At 34.7% G+C, this 22,428-nt stretch overlaps 2 protein-coding genes across 9 annotated transcripts in view; one reads left to right on the plus strand and one right to left on the minus strand.

Moving 5' to 3' along the window:
• The window catches only part of LOC123676762 (trichoplein keratin filament-binding protein), a 41,440-nt gene that overhangs the window by 18,748 nt on the left and 264 nt on the right, over window positions 1-22,428 (minus strand). For 2 of the 4 annotated variants that reach the window (XM_045612949.1, XM_045612947.1), the window contains exon 2: window positions 15,444-15,482. The gene's annotated coding sequence lies outside the window, so the exon portion shown is untranslated. Of the gene's footprint in view, window positions 1-13,917; window positions 14,052-15,443; window positions 15,483-22,428 lie in introns of those variants that run through there. The other 2 variants (XM_045612951.1, XM_045612950.1) reach the window with 1 other exon arrangement.
• Window positions 5,212-22,082, plus strand: LOC123676760 (glutamic acid-rich protein). 5 transcript variants are annotated; one of them, XM_045612940.1, is made up of 11 exons: window positions 5,212-5,449; window positions 13,960-14,146; window positions 15,149-15,375; window positions 16,497-16,663; window positions 18,270-18,471; window positions 18,527-18,667; window positions 19,765-20,010; window positions 20,760-20,928; window positions 21,042-21,086; window positions 21,333-21,613; window positions 21,668-22,082. In XM_045612940.1, the coding sequence occupies exons 2-11, from the start codon at window positions 13,963-13,965 to the stop codon at window positions 22,034-22,036; spliced, it is 2,031 nt and encodes a 676-aa protein (XP_045468896.1). In that variant the 5' UTR covers window positions 5,212-5,449; window positions 13,960-13,962; the 3' UTR covers window positions 22,037-22,082. The 5 variants fall into 5 exon arrangements, with proteins under 5 accessions (XP_045468896.1, XP_045468898.1, XP_045468897.1 ...); XM_045612942.1 differs by having other exon boundaries at window positions 19,789-20,010; XM_045612941.1 differs by having other exon boundaries at window positions 13,963-14,146.

Consider the following 22,428-nt stretch of genomic DNA (forward strand, 5'->3'; position numbering starts at 1 on the left):
TTTATTTCGATAGAGCTTGAAATTGCCACTTTTAAAATAAAGCACACTTGATCTTACATTGGAGCAATGTTCTAGATATAGAGCTATCAAATTTCAACTTTTAAGTAAGTACGCTTTGGAGATGCAATTGAGAGTAATAATTAATGTTAGCTGACGAACATTCAGTAGAGGCTTTTCTAGTTCATAACTTCGATCAACTCCCAAATCTACAATACATACAAGTAAGAGAATGGGACATGCTTTAGAGAAACAGCGTATTAATTTTTGTGGAAAAATGTAACCAAACGCATAATTTCTTTCTCAATTGTACAAGGTTATCCAATAAGAGGTTACATTTTGAATAGCCCGCTATCTGGGCCCCAAATATCACCTAGGGGGCTACGATAATAAGAAGAATTGTCGCATTTGGGGCTTTTAAAATACAAAATAAATTGTTGCAAAACTTCTTCGTCCTCAACGTGTAACTCTTTGGTGCGGTATTTGTGCTGGTGTTGTGATGGGGTCCTTATTTATTCGAAAATGAGGGTGGTGCAACTGTTACAAAGATTGAATTGTCCTAGAGTGCTATGCTAAATGATTTTTTCTCTAATTCTGTGGTTATTCCGTTCATTCTTCCACATCTTGTAGAACAAAATCGTGCGAGAATATATCAGAAACGCACAGTTTTCATGGTTATATTTTATTATTATGTGTTGGTACTCCGAACTTTCCGCCACGGCTTTATCTGTCAATTCATCAATTTGCCTTAAAGAAATCAGTTCTGGCAACCAACATTTTTCAATGCAAAAATCACTAAATGATATTTATGGAAATATTTCATTAATTTCATAAGAATGCAATGAATTAGAGAAAATAATGTATAATACTCGTAAAGAAGGCTCATTCTACCACTCGTTCATTCAAAAACTCGTGGAAGAATATCAATGCCTTCTGCACTTGTATTATAAATAACTTTTATGGCCGCAATTGGAAGATATTGATGTGGACTACAAAAGTAACGAAACAATCGCAATTTCGCAAGAAAAGTTTCCTGGTCGTGTTATTTCTCTAAGAGGTAATCACAACTGGTCACAGAGATCTTGCGATTTAACACCTTCAGACTTTTTTCTTTGCGGCCACGTGAATAGGGATTCACGACTTGGCTTGATATTCAAGCTACTTTACTCAAGCTCAAGCTCAAGTATCTTGAGATTGACTTGAAATCGAATCAAGAAGTAGTTTTTCAATATCAAGTCAAGTATTTATTTATTGAGTACTTGACTTAACATTAACTGAAAAATTACTACATATTTGATTTGAACATGAGTTGATTTCAAGTCAAGCTCAAGCTACTTGAGCTTGAGTCAAGTATTTCATAGGGTTTTAAAATTCCATGAAAATGCGAACGTAGCTCGTTAGCTGTCAAATTCTTATCAAAAAAGTTAACAGCTTTAATTGAGTCCATTTTTGGTCACCTACTTGTGACACCCTTTATGAATATTTTTGATGAATTGAGGACTTCTCCGGGAATTATAGGAGCCAAATATTGCACTACAGCTATGCCACAATGAGCACAATCCTTTCGGAAATGAATAACTATATATTTCGTTCTTTAAGCGGCATTTCATCATTAATCTGTTCTGTTTATTTCATTAAGAATTGTAGATACTTCTCTGATATGAAATTGACATTATAAATGGACAGTAGAACCCTAAAAATGCCTCCCCACAAGTGTGTGGGAGGAGCAGAGGAATCAAGGAATATTCTGGCTTAGTGAAGCAGGATTCCTCTGCTCCACAACTGAATAGGGATTTTGTTGTGCTCAAGGATAGGAATTATAGCGGTTAAAATACCAGAATTACAGACATGAGGTTCCTCTATCCATATAAAGGGTTTTTTAATAAAAAGTTTCGATTCAAGGCCATAAAAATGGAATTCGTGAATCATATACACATTCATTGATTTCTCTCAAAATATTATTTTTTTTAACATCAAAATGAAACTTTTTATTGAAAAACCCTTTATATGGATAGAGGAACCTCATGTCTGTAATTCTGGTATTTTAACCGCTATAATTCCTATTCTTGGGTACAACAAAATCCCTATTCAGTTGTGGAGCAGAGGAATCCTGCTTCACTAAGCCAGAATATTCCTTGATTCCTCTGCTCCTCCCACACACTTGTGGGCAGGCATTTTTAGGGTTCTACTGTTCATTTATAATGTCAATCTCATATCAGAGAAGTATCTACAGATCTTAATGAAACAAACAGAACAGATTAATGATGAAATGCCGCTTAAAGAACGAAATATATAGTTATTCATTTCCGAAAGGATTGAGCTCATTGTGGCATAGCTGTAGTGCAATATTTGGCTCCTATAATTCCCGGAGAAGTCCTCAATTCATCAAAAATATTCATAAAGGGTGTCACATGTAGGTGACCAAAAATGGACTCAATTAAAGCTGTTAACTTTTTTGATAGGAATTTGACAGCTAACGAGCTACGTTCGCATTTTCATGGAATTTTAAAACCCTATATATCGACATTGAATATGGGATGTTCAAAATTTTTGAAACTTTAATTGCAAAATTATACATACAGTACAATCGCGCTAATATGAACCCGCGTTATTATGAACCACTCCGTAATGTGAACACAAAATTTTTTGTATTGACTACTCTATAATATGAACATAGTATAATCTCGTTAGTATGAACTTGTCGGAACTAGTCTATTTTATTCAAAGGAATGAATCGGTTTTCACGATTTATCGTCATTTATGCATTGCCGGTTCGCGCTTTCATTAGTTGTCTCGCATTCTTCTTCCGAGTAGTACAATAGCTAAGGAAATGGTGAAAGTGCGTGGAAAATCAAGATGTTTATCTCTTCATGAGAAAGCTGAAGTCTTAGAAGACATCAATAAAGGCCTGAATGTTACCTTATCAGCGAAGAAATATGGAATTGCTAAGTCAACGGTTTGTTCTATAAAAAACAAAAAAATACAAATTCTCGAGAGAGTAGGCAATACGTTCAGATTGACCAAAAAATGTACACTAAAGAAGACGGAAATGCCAGTAATGGAAATGCAGCTGTATAGATGGTTCCTTGCCCAACGAGAAAGAAATATGCCGATTTCTGGAGAAATGTACAAACAGAAAGCCTTGAATTTATGTGCAAAGTTTGAATATCTCTGAATTTAAAGCAAGCGACTGATGGCTCCAGCGCTTCAAAGAACGTTATGGTGTAAGATTCTTGAAAATAACAGGGGAGAAACTCTCGAGTCAGTCAAACTCATGCTGCTTTTAAAGAAAGATTGAAGAGAGTCATTCAAGAACATGGATTTAACGAACATCAGATATACAACGCTGATGAAACAGGATTGTACTGGCGATTACTACCAGATAAAACGTATGTTTCCCTAGCCGAAAAATCGGCATCTGGTTTAAAGGTTTCCAAACGAAGAATCACATTTTTGGGCTATTCAAACGCTTCAGACTCGCACAAAATTAAACCTCTGGTTATTGGATAAGCGAAAAATCCGAGATGTTTCAAGAACTTCAACAATCCCCTTGTATACCGAAACAGTAGAAACGCATGGATGACGTGTAACATTTTTAAAAATTGGTTTTTCCAACAGTTTGTTCCAGAGGTTCGAAACTTCCTGAGAACTCATTATCTTCCTGAGAAAGCGCTGCTTCTTTTAGAAAATGCACCCTCCCATCCATCGGCTGAGGAATTGAAAACCAGTGATGGACATATTTTTGTGATGTTTATGCCACCAAATGTAACGCCTCTTATTCAACCGATGGATCAAAATGTGCTCAGGCTCACAAAACTTTATTATAGGAACATCCTTCTGAGTTCAATCATCACTGGAGATGAACCGGTAGGATCTGCCCTCAACAAACTTACACTAAGTGAGGCAATGATGAATTTAGCTGCAGCATGGAACAAGTTGAGCCCTCTGGTTATTAAAAAATGTTGGAATAAGATAATTACCGAGATTGAAAATGATAAAATCCGCTAGATGAAGAGAATTTGCCACTATCAGTTTTGCAGAAAAAGCTCACTGGGACGAGAGGTATGGAGTCTGAGGTTGAACAAACAATTTCTCTGCTTCTAGCTCTACAGCCTATGGAATACTCAGGTCAAGATATAGATGAATGGAACAGAGATAAAGATGCTAATCTAGAAGAGTGCAACGAATCTGAAGAAAGTGACTGTGAAATTTCTGCCGAGTCAGTTAAAGTCTCACACGCGGAAGCAGTTCAAGCTTTGAACATAGCAATGGAGTGGGCAAAACAGAATACTCTGGATTCGACTGAGATACTTACCCTGAAAAACATACATGAGAAAGCAGTTTTATCGAAATTTGCTGCGAAGAAGACCCAAACTAAAATAACATCGTTTTTCTACAGAAAAGATCAGTCATTATAATTAACTTGTATCCTTTTATAACTTTATGCGCATCATTTCTATCGATATTCATGTACTCATTACGAAATAAAACTTAGAAAACATGTAAAAATTCTTATTTCTTGACCTTCACAAATATGAACAGTTTCTGTAATATGAACAAGCCAGAATTATTTGTGTTCATATTAGCGCGATTGTACTGTATTTATTATAATTATTTATATTTCAAAATTTTCATGACGATATATGATGGTATATCGGTTTACGGAAAATTTGGTTAACTTCATCACACTCTACGTGAAAAGTTGCTCCGAGAATGTTTTTACAGAAAATGTCCCACAGGAACAAAGTGACAATAATCTTAAAATTTTTTTGTTCGTCCAGTCATAAAACAAAAACTAACTGAGAACGTCAGTTTTTCAGTTATGATGTTCCCGATGAATCAAGCTACAATTAAAAAAAAATTCTAAATTCGTCCAAAGGTTTCAAGAGAAAATTACCTACAAGCTTCGTTGAGAGTATATCCATTCCCTCTATTTTGCCGGTGTGTATACCTACATACCTAATGTTTCATTAACCAATCATCAGTATTTTTTTGATCAGAACATATTTCGGCCACGAAAATTTAAAATAAACCGTTAACTTTCGTCGCCTATATGTCGAATGTCAAAAACATTTCGTTTTCCAAGGCGCCATCTATGCTCGAGAACCTTCAACTTCATCCATGCGTTACGAAAAAAAAACACGTTTTTCTTGTGTGAATCGTGAGATATAAGACTGGAACGCGCGTCATCGTCGTACCGAAATAGACTTGGCTATTTCTAAGCTTTTCGGCATTTCCTAGCGCCCGCTGTCGAAACCACGACAAAACCGCGAAATACCGCGGAGAAAAATTCATGAAAAACTGAAAAAACGGCAGTTCGACAGAACGTAGAAAATAAAAATCGTGCCAGTCCGTGAAACATACCATTTTGTTATATTCTCGGGGTTGAGTTACACAAAGTGCAAGTTTAAAGTTATTTCCTTCTAAAAATAGAGGAAGAAGTGAATCAGAGGTGAGAGGTTTACTTTGCATTCCATCGGCTAAGCATTCTTAATTCAAACCCGAATTTGAAAGAAAATATGAACGGCTCCGATTCATGATTTTGAAAGTAACCTAAAGTAATTTAGATGATGGCCAACCCTGTAAAGTTTCTTTAAAACAAAACAACGACAAAGAATCGTATACCCAAAAATCGATATCTCAATAGTTTTCCTCAATCAAAATATGACTAAAATCAAATCAAATCACTAAAAATAATAGTAAAAAAACAACTAAAATGAACCTACAATTCAACAATGAACTAAAGCATTCGGCCAAAGAATGTCGAAATATAGGTCATCTTGATCTTAACTTGACACCAAATTAGTTTGAATCTAAATTAATATCAACGAACACCTTACCAACTTATTTCTGAAATTCTAAAATTATAGGTCCAAGTATTATTCCAAAATGAATTCAGTTCAACAGTTTATTTGTTTTCAATATATTTGTTTTCAAATTTTAACTCTTTACCATCTACCATATAATTACATGTACACAATTTACTCCACAATTTAAACCTTTGTCGTGTCAGGTAATTTTGATATTGTTCAGTCCATATTATCCTTCAACCGTCTACTATTTATATTTATTATTCCTAAAACAGACATTAACAATCGTTCGTGGAAGAATAAAATTGAAATTTTCGCCGTTAAAGTTTTGGAATATAAAAAAATCATAGAAACAAGTTGCTATTATGGTTATTATTTTCTCTAATTCTGTGGTTATTCCGTTCATTCTTCCACATCTTGTAGAACAAAATCGTGCGAGAATATATCAGAAACGCACAGTTTTCATGGTTATATTTTATTATTCTATGTTGGTACTCCGAACTTTCCGCCACGGCTTTATCTGTCAATTCATCAATTTGCCTTAAAGAAATCAGTTCTGCCAAGCAACATTTTTCAATGCAAAAATCACTAAAATATATTTATGGAAATATTTCATTAATTTCAATGAAAATGCAATGAATTAGAGAAAATAATGTATAATACTCGTACAGAAGGCTCATTCTACCAGTCGTTCATTCCAAAACTCGCCACTTCGTGGCTCGTTTTTGAATTTTGAACTCGTGGAAGAATATCAATGCCTTCTGCACTTGTATTATAAATAACTATTCTAAAACAGACCTTAGGAATCGTTCGGGAAAGAAAATAAGTTAAATTTTCTCTGTCACATTTTGAAGTTCACAGTTTTCAAGTTTTAGAATATGAAAAATCATATGAACAGAACTATCTTTCAACAATAAACAGTTCGACACTAGAAGTGAGAAAAATATATGAATATAAATGTAAAAAATGCAATAAAGTATACATGGAAATTAATTCGTTCTAAATCCGAATAAGAACTGCAATATTTTCGTGGCTAGAACTTTATGGCAAAAAGTATTGTATTGAGTATCATTCTAAGAATATATATATTCTCAATTTCATGACAATTCGCATGAAATTTTGTACAAAAAACGATCCATGAATTTTTAAGGAAAAACATCAAGGAACCAAATAAGAAAGAAAGAATAAGGAAAGCCGTGATGTTTGGATCTTTTGAGCGCTCGTTCATTCATGCGCCAATTACACCCTTGAAGACCACAGAACTGTAAATAAGACTATGTGGTCTCCAACAGTGCAAATGGCGCATGAATGACGAGCGCTCAAAAGTTTCTTGCTTCACATCGCGTCGGTGCTTTGGTCATTTTTTTTTTACGATGTTCTTCTAGGCTTTTCTATGATCCTGACGACGCTATCCACACGAAGCTTAAAATGTTTATTTACAGGAATAACCCAATTATAATGATTCACCAAAAAAAAAAGAAGAAATTTACAATTCATTACGAACATAAACTATCTTATACAACTCCTAAATATCAACAATATTAAAAAAAATGAACAATTCAGTAATTCTACATAAATACAAATATATTCTTTCTCTAAAAACAACTTGGGAAATGTTGAAAATGTCAATAAAACCGCATGATTCCAAAAAAAATGGAGTTGAATTTTTTATCGTTCTGATGATGTGATCAGATTGAAATTTTACACGGAGCTTGAAATCGTTATTTCATATCAACATCCAAAATTGAAGTTTGTCAGTTTTGTGGCCACAGAAATATTGATTTTTTTTTCGATATTTTTGATTCGTGAAATTTGCACCAGCCTTTGTCTTTCTACTTCCGAATGCAAATTTTCATCTCGATCGAATATGCAGTTTTCAAATTGTGACGAAACGATAAAGCAATCTGTTCGGAGAATGAGCGCTCAAAAAATTACTTCTATGAACGAATGATGCGGGTTCGACTCCCACCGCTGGATATTCATTTTATTTTATTTAATATTGTAGATATAATCTCAGATCTCGGTTTAGTTAGTGTAGGGGCAAAATCCAACAAGGGATTCCGCAAATTAGGCCTTCGAAACTAACTTAACTGCTAATTCGATGGAGATTATTATGCATCATGCAGAATTTTATGTCAATTCGATACCAAAACTAGACCTAGTTGAGATTCTACGTGTGAGTATGAAATAAACATCACAAGCTTCATGGAAAATTTCAACTTCAATAAAAAATTCATGCAAAATATCCAGAAAAAAATTCGCGACAAGCAATTAAAGCTTGAAATTGTTATTTTAGATCGAAATGGAAAATTTCATTTCGATCGAATCCACACTTCGAAATTTTCAGGAAAATATATAGGCCATATACAGGTTGTTTCCAAATTAGACTCGAACCTTGGAGGACGTATTAGTATGACTTATTTGCTATCGTTTGAGCCATATTCAGTGATAACCAAAAATCAAAGTTTACGAGATATTTGAGTTCATGTGATTTTTAAAAGATATCTCACCTTACTTAATATTTCGTGAATTCTTCCTACGTTGACCAAATTTGATTATAATTTTGGATTATTTTCGTGGCCTGTGAGGAGTCCGGATCTAACACCGTTAGAATATACGAAGCAGCGAGAAGATTGAAAGTAAATTTCAGGCGGAAAGTAACAACTGAAGAAATAAAAAAGAAGGTATAAGGAATTGTGGAGGTTATTTCAAACATAATTTATGAATACATTTCCTACTGAAATTTTGAGTTTAATTGCAATGAAAAAACATTTGATTCATTACTTTCCTTTCTTTTGTTCTTTCCCTCAAATCAAAAACTGATGAAATAAAACTAGTGCCTGCATTCTAACGAAAACTTTTTTTGGAAAGTCATACAAATTTTGTGGAATTCAAAATTGGCAATCAATTGCCATATTGAAATTAGCGATCTTTTGGGTGAACGAATGCCCAAAAATTGCACTAGTCTTATTCTGAGCTCTGGATAAAGAATAGATTGATTGTTTTTCTTCGATTCTTGTATTTTGCACACTTTAAAACTGTGGAAATCCAGGAAAGCTGATTTTTTCCCAAATTTTCATTATCAATGACAATAAACAAACAGAAAGATCTCTCAACTCTTGAGAGCTTTCATTTTTTCTTTTTATTGACGAAAGTTCTTGACAGTTGAAGAAATAATTATGTCAAACGATCAAGTTAGGGCGATTAAAGCTGCGAAACAAAAACAAATCGTATGTCGGTGTATGAACAAGGCCACCTTAAAATAGATCGAAAATAAATCTTGAACGTCCCACGGACTCCGGCCATTTCCTTTATTCCTCAGAAAACTTCTAACATGCACTGGCCAACGATATGTTTTTAACTTTTGGAATCACCAAGCCATATTTTTTAAAATCCCTGCAGATATATCGCATCGGAGATTCTTCAAAGTTGACAATATTCATTCATCATTCTATTCGAGATGAAACAAAAGAATTTCAAAGTATCTCAACTCAGCAAAACGACTCGTGTAACTGTCACAATATTCATTTACATTACAATCAAAAAATTTTTGGACCTGAAATCTCAAAAAACAGGTACTTTCAAATGGATTTTTCAAAAGTGCGCGCCTGTATTACACATTTCTAACCCCAGATTATATGTTATTTGACAGCTGGAGGTTTGCCGTTTATAAAAATGGAGTCGTATACATTACAAATACGTATTGAGATTATTGATTTATTTAATGAAAATGGTCGTTCTGTGAGAATTGTATTTCGCAAATTACATGAAGTTTATGGTCAACACAATCGTCCAACTGATCCACAAATCGGTAATATAATCCAGAAATTGCAAAAAGCTGGTACGTAAAAGATCGAGAAAGACGTCAGTATGCTGGTGTCGGGAAGAAAATATTGGTGATGTGGGTGATAGTGTTGCAGCTAATACGTCAATTTCCCGACGTTCAAAACAATTTTGACTTTCGTGACATTTGGAGATCGGTGATTACGTTAAGCTACGCTTTTCTCGGACCATCTCCGTCGACCGCCGCGTTACGACGACTTCATCTAACCAATCCCAATTCTAGCAATCTCGTAGACCGCTAGGGTCGACGTAGACTGTCCAAGCCTTAGGCCCAGTTTCACCAAACAGCACTTTATCCCAGATTGATTAAACTCAGCTTGTTACTAAAGCAGGCTTAACAGTGTTTTCTGTTTCACCATGCATCAACCCGTCCGAAGATGATCGCGATTAACCAAATCGCGATTAAATAGTCAAACCATTTGGCAACGTTGTGAACAAAAAGTTATATAGTGTTCTGTATCGTATTAGCAGTGATGACCACCATTGGCGCTAGGTGTCAGGTGTCATTCATTCATAACTCGTAACATTTCAAATCATTTGTCATCAACAAAGTTAATTTTTGCCAAAAATGTCGAGTGATGTGCTTCGAAATGTCGGAAACTTGCAGAAGTTAAAAAGAAATTATCCCATTTCACAAAACCACACATTCTGGAAAAAAAACTGTATAAGTAATTTTATTAACTTATTTATTTTTATTAACAAGTTTAACTGCTTCTTAAATAATATTTCCATCAAACATTTTAAATGGGAAATATTGAGCCTATACATATAGTCATATTTTGATAAAATTGACCTAAAAATTAGAAATTTCCGGAAAAATAATTACATAGACAAGAGTTCCATACTGATAAATAATCATTAATCTCAACTTGAAAGGTTATAATCCTCCAAAAATGGCCGATTAGTGCTAAATCGCGATTGGTCGATTAAATGGCGCTTTGGAGTGTGGTGAAACGCTACATTACATTAATCGTGATCTAATGCCTCACTTAAGAGCCAAGTCAAGATTAAAGCATTTGGTGAAACTCGGCCTTAGAACATTAATAAAAGGAACGCAAATCGCCTTGTAATTGATGCATTTGTTTTAAATCCAACATTCGTCACTCCTTGTCTGACGCGACACCATAGCAGTAGCATAACATAATTTGATTTATTTCGAAATTATCAAAAACAGTTTACAACAGCGGCGTACCCAAGGGGGGGATAAGGGGGATATATCCCCCCCAGGAGGATAATAATAACCATTATATGTAACAACCTTATACAGGGTGTTTCAAATTAAGTCGGCACCATTGCTAACTCCGTTATTATTGATGCTACGATGTCGGTTAAATGGGCAAACTAGTAGCATTTTTAGTGGTCTTCTCGATGCCGAAAACAAACAAAAAATTGACAGTCGCGTTGTCATAATATTTCATGAAATGAAATTTTTTTCAATGGGACATCCTATATTTCTTCATGCATTTCGATTCGTAATAACATTCTTAACAACAAAGCTCATTTGACTTTTTTTCGTAAAGGTGAAAATAAGATAGTTGTATTAATAGGAAACATTTATAACAAACTGATTTAATAAAGCGCTATAAAATATCGAGTAAATGGTCAAAAACACCGCGTTCTTGTTGAGCACATATTTGGGCCCTTCTATTGACACTATTGATTCACAAAATGAATGCGGCTAGCGGAATGGCTTTGAGATGGAAATTATCGTTTTGTTTATTAATATCAAATAGCTTAGTGGAGTCGATTGAATGGTGCTACATGATGATCACGGGTTTCACGAGCTCACATCCCAGCGCAGTTTTTTTCTTTTTACTGTCTTATTTTGCTATTATTAACAAAATATTGTCATTCGTATAAGTACAAAAAATGGATATTTGGACAATCATGAGGTTTATTCGCCAAAACAAATAAATTTTTTGTACTAGTGAAAGAAATAAATATTTCAAAATAAGTCGCTCATTTTCCACTTTAGGAAGAAAGGTGATATGAGCTTTGTTGTTGAGAAAGTTATTACGAATCGAAATGCATGAAAAGATATAGGGTGTTCCATTTAAAAAAATATCATTTTATGAAATATTATGACAACGCGACTGTCAATTTTTTGTTTGTTTTCGGCATAGAGAAGACCACTAAAAATTCTACTAGTTTGCCCATTTAACCGACATCGTAGCATAAGTAATAACGGAGTTAGCAATGGTGCCGACTTAATTTAAAACACCCTGTATATCACAATCTTATTATGAGTAAGCAAAATTCTCTGGAAAACTCCTTCAAAAGGAGGAAAATTTGAAAATTTTCTTCTTCATCCCCCCCAAGGCTTATGTCTGGGTACGCCACTGGTTTACAATGTGATATATTGATGAAAATTCTTTCGTGCTTCAAGAAAGACGTAGTTTTTCTCAGTTTAATGATTCAGCTATTGTGAAGTTATGAAAGAAGGATTCCTGATAAAACATTCAACAATAAAATCAGGATTCTGCACGTCTATGGATTCAGCCAGCTCGATTGTGATTGGCGACACTAAACTAAAACATCTTGTATTCGGGATCGAGCACAAATGTTTCATTCCTTGTATCTATATTCTAAGGTCAGAGCAAACCACCCGACGTTCAAAACAATTGCGATTTTCTTCATCAACTGTATGGCGTATTATACATGTCAAGTGCAATTGACACAGGAATTGCTGCAAGAAAATCATCGCATGCGTCGGGAATTCGTCAATTAAATACTGGGACAAAACGAGGATTTAAAAAAAAATCACTTCAAGCGAAGCACATTTCGATATCGGTGGCTATGTTTTGCTTTGATTTCCTAGGAGTCTCCGTCGACCGCCGCGTTTCGACGACTTTATCTACCAATCCCAAGTCTAGCATCCTCATAGCTCCGCCCAGTGGTCGACGGAGGCTGTCCGAGGAAATCGTAGATTTAATGAACAAAATTGCCGTATTTGGGGACGAGAAAATCCTTGCGTTATCCAAGAGAGTCTCACGCATCCAGAGAGTCACCATTGGGTGCGCATTGTGGTCTGGTGGTGTGATTAGATTAGAATGAAGGAAGGGCGAAAGATCATCCTACCTCGCATGCCCCTTGACCTAAAGATCTATTGTGCATCCCCACGCTATTTACCAGTTTCTGGGGGCCACATCCATCACATGTTCCGACTTTAAAGATCAAAAAGCCAAGTTGTTGTACCCTTTTTCGGTGAACACCTTCACATTCCCATAACAAGTGTTTGGCTGTCGCAGTGGCTTCTTGACAGAATCGACATGTGTCTTCAGGCGATTTTCCCATGTGTTTCAGATGATATCTAATAGAACAGTGTCCCGTTAGTGCGCTCGTCATTTTCCTCAGTTCCTGTTTACTGAGTGCTAGAACTCTTTCAGTCCAGCTCGTCGAGCAGGAGAGAAGTGACTTTGCCTGTCTTTGACCATTGATTGTGCACCAGAACGCAAGTTTCCTCTTTTGTTCCCATTTGACTCCCATCGCTTGATGACTGGCTAGGAAGCCGCAAAATGGCTCTGGCCTAGTGAAGGGAATTGACCCCACTTCCCTGGTCAGTCAGTTCGCCGTTTATCTACCGGGTAGTTGCGTTCTACTGGTGTGATTGGTCTTTCAAAATTATGCTGCAAGAGCCATAACCGTTAATTGTATCAGATATCGAGACATGAACACAACTTCTTCATGACCAAACTGGAAAATATTGATACTGAGGACATGTAGCTCCAACAAAATGAGTCTACCTGTCATAGAGCCAGAAAAACTTTACAATTACTGCATACAACGTTTCCAGATTCGTTTACCTTAATTTGTCTTCAATATCCTACGATTTGACATCGTTAGACTTCTTTAACTGGGACCATGTGAAACCGCAGGTCTACAAGGATAATTCGCAAAGCATTGAATAATTGAAAGCAGAAATCATTCGTGTTATTAGTGAGATAGAGCCGCAACTATGCCAGAATGTGATTGCAAATTTTGTTAAAAGAATGACTACTGTAGATGCGCAAGATGTGATCATATGGGAGATATCATTTTCAGATTTTAAATGGCCAATATTGTATTTCAAAAATAAATAAAAACTTTATCACTTTCAATTGAAATTCTATGTCTTTTTTATTCACTTCTAAAAACTCAATTCGGAAGACCCAGTAGATAGGATGAGTCGTCGAATTGAAACTGTATCGAAAAACTTTGGAATATTATTTCTATTTTCCCCTAATTTACCAATCCATACTTCACCCATATTTTCCCTTTGAATAAATACCTTTTAATTACTTCCTTGACTCTTACTCGAGATTTTCTTTAGAAGATGCCAGCAGGTGCAGGAGAACGGAAGAAATCCGATGCAAACACAACCCAGCCGAGAGAAACTTTCAGGCCACCATGGGTGAAAGACGGACCATCCCCTCTACCCATGCCAAACGCCCCTTGGAAGTCCAAGAACGTCAGGAGGGACAGCAATACCAGCGATGGCAAACCGGAAAACCCACTAGGTGAGCCACAAACTATAATAACGAGTTTTTTTAGCTGCATGAGAAGTTTCAATGCTTTCACAGTTGAGAATGTCGAACTGTGTTGGCATTTCTATTCAGTAAGATTTGGCAATTCATCATTAGATTAGGTACCTTCCAATATTTCCTGTATTTAATCCTGGGAAATTCAGAATAGTCTGGGATGCAGCAGCCGTAACTCAAGGAATATCCCTCAACACCATGCTTTTGAAAGGAGAGGATCAACTGGCTTCTCTCTTAGGGGTACTTCTTCGTTTCAGACAGAGAAAAATTGCATTTTCCGCAGATATAAAGGAAATGTTTTTGCGCATAGGCATAATTGACCAAGACCAACATACAACGATTTCTTTGGCGCAATGGTAACCCACAAAATAAGCTGGAAACGTATGTCATGACTGTTATGACTTTCGGATCAGCATGCTCCCCCAGTTGTGCTCAGTTTGTTAAAAATACAAACGCCAGAAAATTCATTTCTCAGTATCCAAAAGCAGTCTATAGTATTATAAATAATCACTACGTGGATGATTTATTAGAATCTGCTGATACAGAAGAAGAAAGTATCGAAATTGCTAAGCAAATCACTATGATACATTCTAAAGGAAATTTCGAAATAAGAAACTGGTGTTCAAATTCAAAAAAGCTTCAGGATATAATGAACAAATCGAATGATAAACCACATGATGTCAAGCTTGATATGGGAACTGACAAAAGCGAAAAAGTCCTAGGAATGTGGTGGAACTTGACATCTGATAGTCTCATTTCTTCTTTACGTTTCAATAAGGGAAATAAAGAAGTGTTGAGTGGGGAAAAAAGACCAACGAAACGGGAGATTCTTCGAATACTAATGTCAATATATGATCCTTCGGGACTCCTAATTTATAAATTATTATTCTCAATAAAGTGTTAAAATAATTATAACTGCAAATTGTCGCCTACCGGCATTCTTTCTTAACAGGGATTATTCAATCTGTCTTTTTTCTCTAGCCAATGTCCAACTCAGAAAGACTTCCATACCTAACAAAGAGGCACCCGAGAATGGAACCAAGGACGTAACATTCGTCAAACCTCCACTTAAACCTGTACCTCCAAGGGAAGTGTCCCCCAAACCAAAAGAGAAACTAAAATTCGACGTCAAACTAAACAGCGTAGAGGAGAGGATCAAGAAGGAACCTCCGAGGAGAACGCCGACCGTTGAATCAGAACTGGATAGGGTTAGTACAACTTTACGCAATAATACTTTCAAACACAAAAAAAAACAGATGAAAATAAATGTACTTACTTCGAAATCCCGCCAAAAGATCTCCTGCTATCTTGTTATCTGAAAAAAAAAAACTTTTTTTAATTATTTCCGACATCCTGCATCCCCCCATTCTGTATCAGTGCCAACTATTTTCCTATGCGCTATTCAATCGGTTAAATCCGTTTCAATTAGCTGCCAGTTGATAGTATATCAGATGACCAGTTACCCAATTAAAATGTGCATAAAGAAATATACAAATTTTCGGAATTGTCTTTAGACCACCAAAATCAGTGACAATTTTGAGCAGTAAGTTTAGTAATGTTCCACGAAAATTAAAAGTGAAAATCCTACTTGAATTTGATATGTTCAAAGTTCTTACGATCTGTTTATATAGGAGCATGTTGTATTTCTTTAATTCAGCTAGTATACTTTTCCGTTTCATAGTCGCAAATTCAAATTGATGAAAAAATAATTCACTTTCAAGTAACTTCCACTAACACCAAATTAGTCGATAAATATAACCAGTTTCGATTGTTGAATCTTCAAATTTAAACGAATCCATTTGAAATAAAATTCATGAAATCCAATCCATGAAAGAGAAAGTTTATAAAATACAGATGAGTTTAAAGTTATTTTCATATTAATCATACTTAAAGAGATCTTTTTCACTAGACTTTTCATCAATCACTGGAGTACCTTTCATTCCACATTATTTCTTCAGCGAAAAGTTTCCTAGTATCACCAAGAAGGGAAAATATTGGAAGAACCGCAACAAAGGACGATATTCTAAAATTTCGGAAGGAACACATATTTCAAAGCACGAAAAACAATGAATGAGACAAAATTCGAATTCGATCTGTGAATGACCACATCTGAAGACGACTGGTCTTCTATAATTAATCTCAAATCGAACGTAACCTAGTCTATTTATAAACAATAACTTATCGTACACAATTCTTGATCGACTGAGACCAGTGACCACACCACCCTCTTTCTGAAAACATGTCAGAACAAATTGTAGTCTAGTATGTTCAGACCACTTCATCATCACAATTGAAGAAAATAATTACCAATCATATGGCTGCTTCACAGGAGATACCTGCCTTGAGAAACAAACTGGTGCGAGAGGAAAGTTTGAGAAGACTATCACAGACCCCTCCGGCACCTCCTCTACCACCACCACCTCCACCTTCGATGCCCCCTGATTTCAAAAGAGATCCTTTGAGCAGAGAAAAACTGGAAAAGCTGGAGACTCTAAGGTGAGTTGCTTCGATATCTTCAATTTTTAATAAACTTTAAAGCCGAAATTCATAAAAGATTTTTTTCAAACGATGATTTGTTAAAATTTAAGTAAATAGGGAAGGCACTGTAGTGAAAGCAGGAGCTTCTGAGCGTTCGTTTATCCATGGGCTAATTGAACCCGTGAAAACCACTCGACTGTATATAATGATATATATGTGGTATCTATGAGTACAATTGGCGCTCCAGCTAGCAAGGCGAAATTTTGTACGTAACTCAAAATGGTCATTCTATACAATATACACAAACCTGTAATCATGTGCAAATTGAATTGATTTTAATTGTTTCACGAAAATATGGGAAATCTAATATTCTTTTTGAATTTTTTATGGTTCTGATGACGTGATCAGCTTGAAATTTTGCACGAGCTTGGAATTGGTAGTTCAATCAACCTCTCAACCTCTCAAATATTGCGTAGTTAAATTGTCATTCTACATCCAAATATAAATTTTCAACTCAATCAAAACTGTAATTTTGAAATTAACAAAAATACAAAATTTTGAACGGCCATCATATTTGCGGAACCCCTTGTCCGATTCTGCCCAATAACGAACTTAACCTCGACATTCAAGATCCAAAACTATCCTGAAAATTTTATGTTTCTAAGTAAATACGGCTGGATAGACAGAATCGAATCTAAGCACAAATTTGTCATCAGTAAATCGACATTATGGTTCGATACCACTGCTTAAATACATTTGGTCGAAATGATAGAATAGTCATATTATTGGAATAAATTATTAATACACAAATAATATATCGAATAAACTTCCGCGAAATTGAATATGCCTGGTATTACTTCCTCCCAAAATATGAGAATATAAATAAGAAAACAGCTGCATTACGATTTACGAACACCAAATTTTGGCAACCATCAATATAATAAAATACGTTTTAATAATGGAACTGACGAATGTAGGCGTCTACCAAAACCAAATCATCTCATTTTTCAATATACAAATCATTAAAAATCGTTGACTTCTACGAACCGAATTAAAACTGCGCCTCAACAAGATCAACAACTTCAACAAATCAAACAATAATAGAAATGAATGATGAAAATACTAAAAGAAAAAGAAGTACGATTTCTAAGTGTGTAATATCATACGATATTAATTATTTATCTGGTTAATGTATCAACAAAAATGCCATCAACATAACCATTGACTTCCACGCTATTTCATAGGAATCATAACCGAAAGTACACCAAGGAGAATGAATGTCATCAAGGGAGAGTAGCGATATACCGGTTTCACCCTTATTATCGCTACTCTCCCTTGATGACATTCATTCTCCTTGGTGTACATTCGATTATGAATTATTTCATAGGAATGAAATAGCGTGGCAGTCTTCTATTTGACAATGGTTATGTTGATAGCATTTTTGTTGATACATAAACCAGATAAATAATTAATATCGTATGATATTACACACTTGGAAATCGTACTTCTTTTTCTTTTAGTATTTTCATCATTCATTACCAATAACCAATTACCAATAATTGAAATGTTTGAAAAGGAAATATCTTTCAAGAACTCAATTATTACTTATTATATTATCCAACAGAGCAAGACCCAAGACTCGTCCAGACTGGACGAACATGCTCAAGGAAATCGAATCCAAGAAGGCACTGAAACATGTACAGTGTAACGACAGATCAACTCCTATCTTACCAAGATGCAAATCCCAAAGTAAAACTGGCGAACATTTCCTTTATGAGAGCGAAAAAGCCCAACAAAGCACTGTACATAATGAACTTCTCCAACAGGTTGAAAAAATTCCCCTTTACCATTCTCTGATTTTGAATAAGATTCATATTCTAGATACAACAAGGGGTGGCGCTCAAAAAGGTGAAGACAAATGATAGGAGTAAACCACAACTGGAGGGACTAAGGAAATTCCGAAGGCAAATGACAATAGAAGAACAAATCCAGAAATCAGTATCCATGGCCAGCATACCACCGGTGAGCGAAATTGAACCAATATTAGAAAATGTTCTGCTAGTCAAAAGTTGAAGATACTGATGTTTTCTAAAGATGCATATTTTCCGTATCATCCAAATATTTTTTCATTTACATATACTTATAACGAATATAAAAATGTCTTCTGATTCATCGTGAGCTACTTCTATTTTTCCACTGTGTGTCAAAAATACACATTTTAATAATTTTTTTCTTCACTGTGTATTCCGTTTTCAATAAGATCAATTTGTTCAACGCAATTGAAAATAGAATTTTCAAGACAATTTTTATCTGAAGAAGATGCCACCAGAACCCTTAGAATGCTAGCCAATTTTTTGTAACTCTTCGAGATTCTCCAGATACATCATTTTAACAACCAGAAAACGTCTCAATACTCTCAATGAAGTCAATCCAATATCAAGTTTGTTTCGATGACAGACTGACTTAGAACTTCCAAGATCCATGACGTCTCAAACATATGTTATATGTTATAGTAGTTCTAGAATTTCATGCAGATATTGGCGAAATTTTCTGGATGATAATGCACTACCACACATATCCGGCCAGGTACCACTATTAATGCTGGAGAAAACCACAATATTCCATCTACCATAACCTCCAAGATTCCCTGATCTAAATCCAATCGAGAATGTTCAAGTATGAATTTTTGTAACTTTCAATATTTAGATTTTTCATTAAAAATAGTTTTTCAAAAATACTGAATTCTGGTTGTTGTGAAAACATCATTTCTTTGAGATCTTATTATTCTAACCTAAAGCACTCCACATATTACATATTTCAAGAGGAAATTGGGTTTTTCTGAAGAGAAAATAAAAATGACATCGATATCCTCAGCTAATGACGAGCAGTTTAATTAACATCACTTAGAAACCACGAAGACTATACTAAAACTATAACTGTAATTAACCATCATTTGAGCTATAACAACAGTAACATAGCAACCATTTGTAGCAACAACTACCGTGGAAACCGGTCTCGTGATTTTTTACACACTTTGATGCTTTATTTTAACAACTGCACAAAACAAATCGAATTCTTTCAGACACCCACAACTTCAATTTTTTTGTATTTTTCCGAAGTTTTCTACTGAAAACGAATTGCAGGAGGAGATACCGGATGAGATGGATGATATTGATAAGGTCCGGGATGATCTTCAGAGTACAAAGCAAATGTTGGCATTTGAACTCAGGAATAAAGAGGCGCAGATCAGAGAAAATAAGAGGCTGATGACCAGACTACAAACTCTGGAAATGGAACTGGAGAAGGAGAGGGCTAAGAATAGGGAAAATGGGGGTACTGGTGTAACCAGTGAGACTGCAGAAAAAGTAAGTTTTTATTTTCAGATAAGTATATCACATCGTTTTTTCAATAAAATGCTTCAATAATAACCAAGATGCATTTTATCTTAATTACATAACACATAAGGAAAGTTATGAAACATTCATTTGAAAAGTTTATCTTTAAATTCACATTCAAGCATGCAGTCAAAAATAGAGCCCCAAGGAAACAGCTTCATTTGAATATTTATGAATACAAAATTTGAATACAATTTTCCAAAAAAAATTTGATTATCTGGCCCTATTTTGTTAAGATAGGTATGAAATATCATGGGACGAGCAATAGTGAAAATTCGACAATTATTATTGGAACAATAATAAAAAGTTACATGAAAGATAACATTCAAATGCTTTCATTTCCCTAAGCTGATCATGAATTGAAAATGAATTCTCTTAGATATAACCAATACACAGGATACCTATTAGCAAGCTATTAAAAAAATTCAATCAATATTTGAATACTGCAGTATATTAATTGAAGCTTGTTTCGCACATAAAGTTCTCGAAATCAATTGATGATAGGTTTAGGGAAATTTCATTCAAAAATTATGGAAAAGCTATAACAAAGCGGACAATTCAATAATATAGAGGGCTAAAATTATTTCAGATCGATAGATAAAAGAAAACTAATAAACCAATTTTCCAATATAAATATATTTCTACAAATATATAATGAGATATAATGAGACACCCTGTATAAGTACTAGAGTGCAAAGACTAAAGCAAGATATTTCTAGCAAATAAAATCCCTCCAACAAGAGGCAGACCAAGCAAGAAAAGTCAAAGATGAGATGGAAAAAAAATACCATGAGACTTCAGATCATTTAGAAAACACCAAAGCAGAGCTTGAAGATGTTAAAAAGGAAAAACTAGAGTTGGAGAAGAGACTACAAGATATTTTACAAGGTATGCTGGTGAATCCAGGAATTGAAATCATTCAATTCCACCTTTAATTCTGAAATGAAATTTGATTATTTTCCATATTTATGTTTCTTAAACTCATTTATCTCAACATTTAGTTAATGGAAGTTACATCAATTGGAGCTACGGTATAATAAACGGAGGTAAATTTTTCCCTGATAAAAAAGGATAAAACCCCATACAACAAAGCAGCATGGATAATTGGACCTCTTGTAGTTCTTTCTGTATAACATCTTTAACTTGAGAAAACATAAAAAATATATAATACCATTTAAAATTACCCACTTGTGGAATAACAACATTTCTTGACGTTGTTAACATGACTCTAATAAAATTATTAAAGTAAATATTAACTTATAACAATTCATAAATACCATCTCCACTCTCAGGTAAAAGAGGTTCTCTAGCGAGACAAACCAGCATTGCTAATGGTGAAGAGTCAGTTGAAGAAGAAGAACCTGAAAGTAGTGAGGAAAGTGAAAATGATGATGAAGAAACCAAACAGAGAAAACAAGAAAAACACATCAAACTTCTAACCAACAAACTTAGAAACTACAAAAATAAGGAGGACAATGCCAAAAAAGAAAGAGTCGCTTTGAGGGAAATAATCAAAAAACACCAAATTGCCATCAGAGAGGAGAGAAAAAAATACAGGGTATTACAGAAAGAGGTGAGCACTACTATAATTGTTTGAGGTGATATTATCTTTCATACATATTTGCAGGTAAATAAGATGGCTGCCTTAATGAAGGATGACGAAAGTGAAGAAGGAGAAGATGAAGAAGAGAAAGAAGAATCAGAGGAAGAAACAGAAGAAGAAGAATCAAGTGAAGAGAGCGAAAGTGAAGAAAGTTGCGATGATAGTGCTTCTGAGAAAAGCATGAGTGAACCAGAAGATGCTCCACCAAACAAGAGGAAAGAAAATTACTCATCTAGAGTTAAGAGGCACGAAAGTATCCTTGCTGCTCTGAAAAAGGGTAACAACATGCTGAAAACCAATGCTGAGCGACTGCAAGACGATTTGAATAAACAGAAGGAACAAACAGCTTCTTTACAAGATGATTTGGATTCTGTACTCTCAGAACTGGGTTGATTTATATATCACAATATTACAATGTATAAATAAATTATCAAATTTTGTAAGTTGTGTAGTGTATAATAACTTGATCGAGTTTTGGTATGCAAGCAATATAATATAATTCTTTTTTCAACAAGAAACTCATTATACATAATATCCCTAAACCCTTGAGCGGTTTATATTGCAACAATCTATTAATCTGAAATATATGAATAGTGAAACATCATTCAATGGCCTGTAATTTAAACAGGATAAGCCTTTTTCTTAATCTTCAAAATTAATTTGCATTTCCAATTCGAATTAGATTATAGTCAAGTAAAAAAAATTGCATTTTCTTTATGCTCAAATATTGTGTCTTGATTGTATCTTAGAAAGGTTGAGTGTAATTTCATAGTAAGCGAGTCAGT

This window comes from Harmonia axyridis, chromosome 3 (assembly GCF_914767665.1).
Source record: "Harmonia axyridis chromosome 3, icHarAxyr1.1, whole genome shotgun sequence".
NCBI classification, from domain to species: domain Eukaryota; kingdom Metazoa; phylum Arthropoda; class Insecta; order Coleoptera; family Coccinellidae; genus Harmonia; species Harmonia axyridis.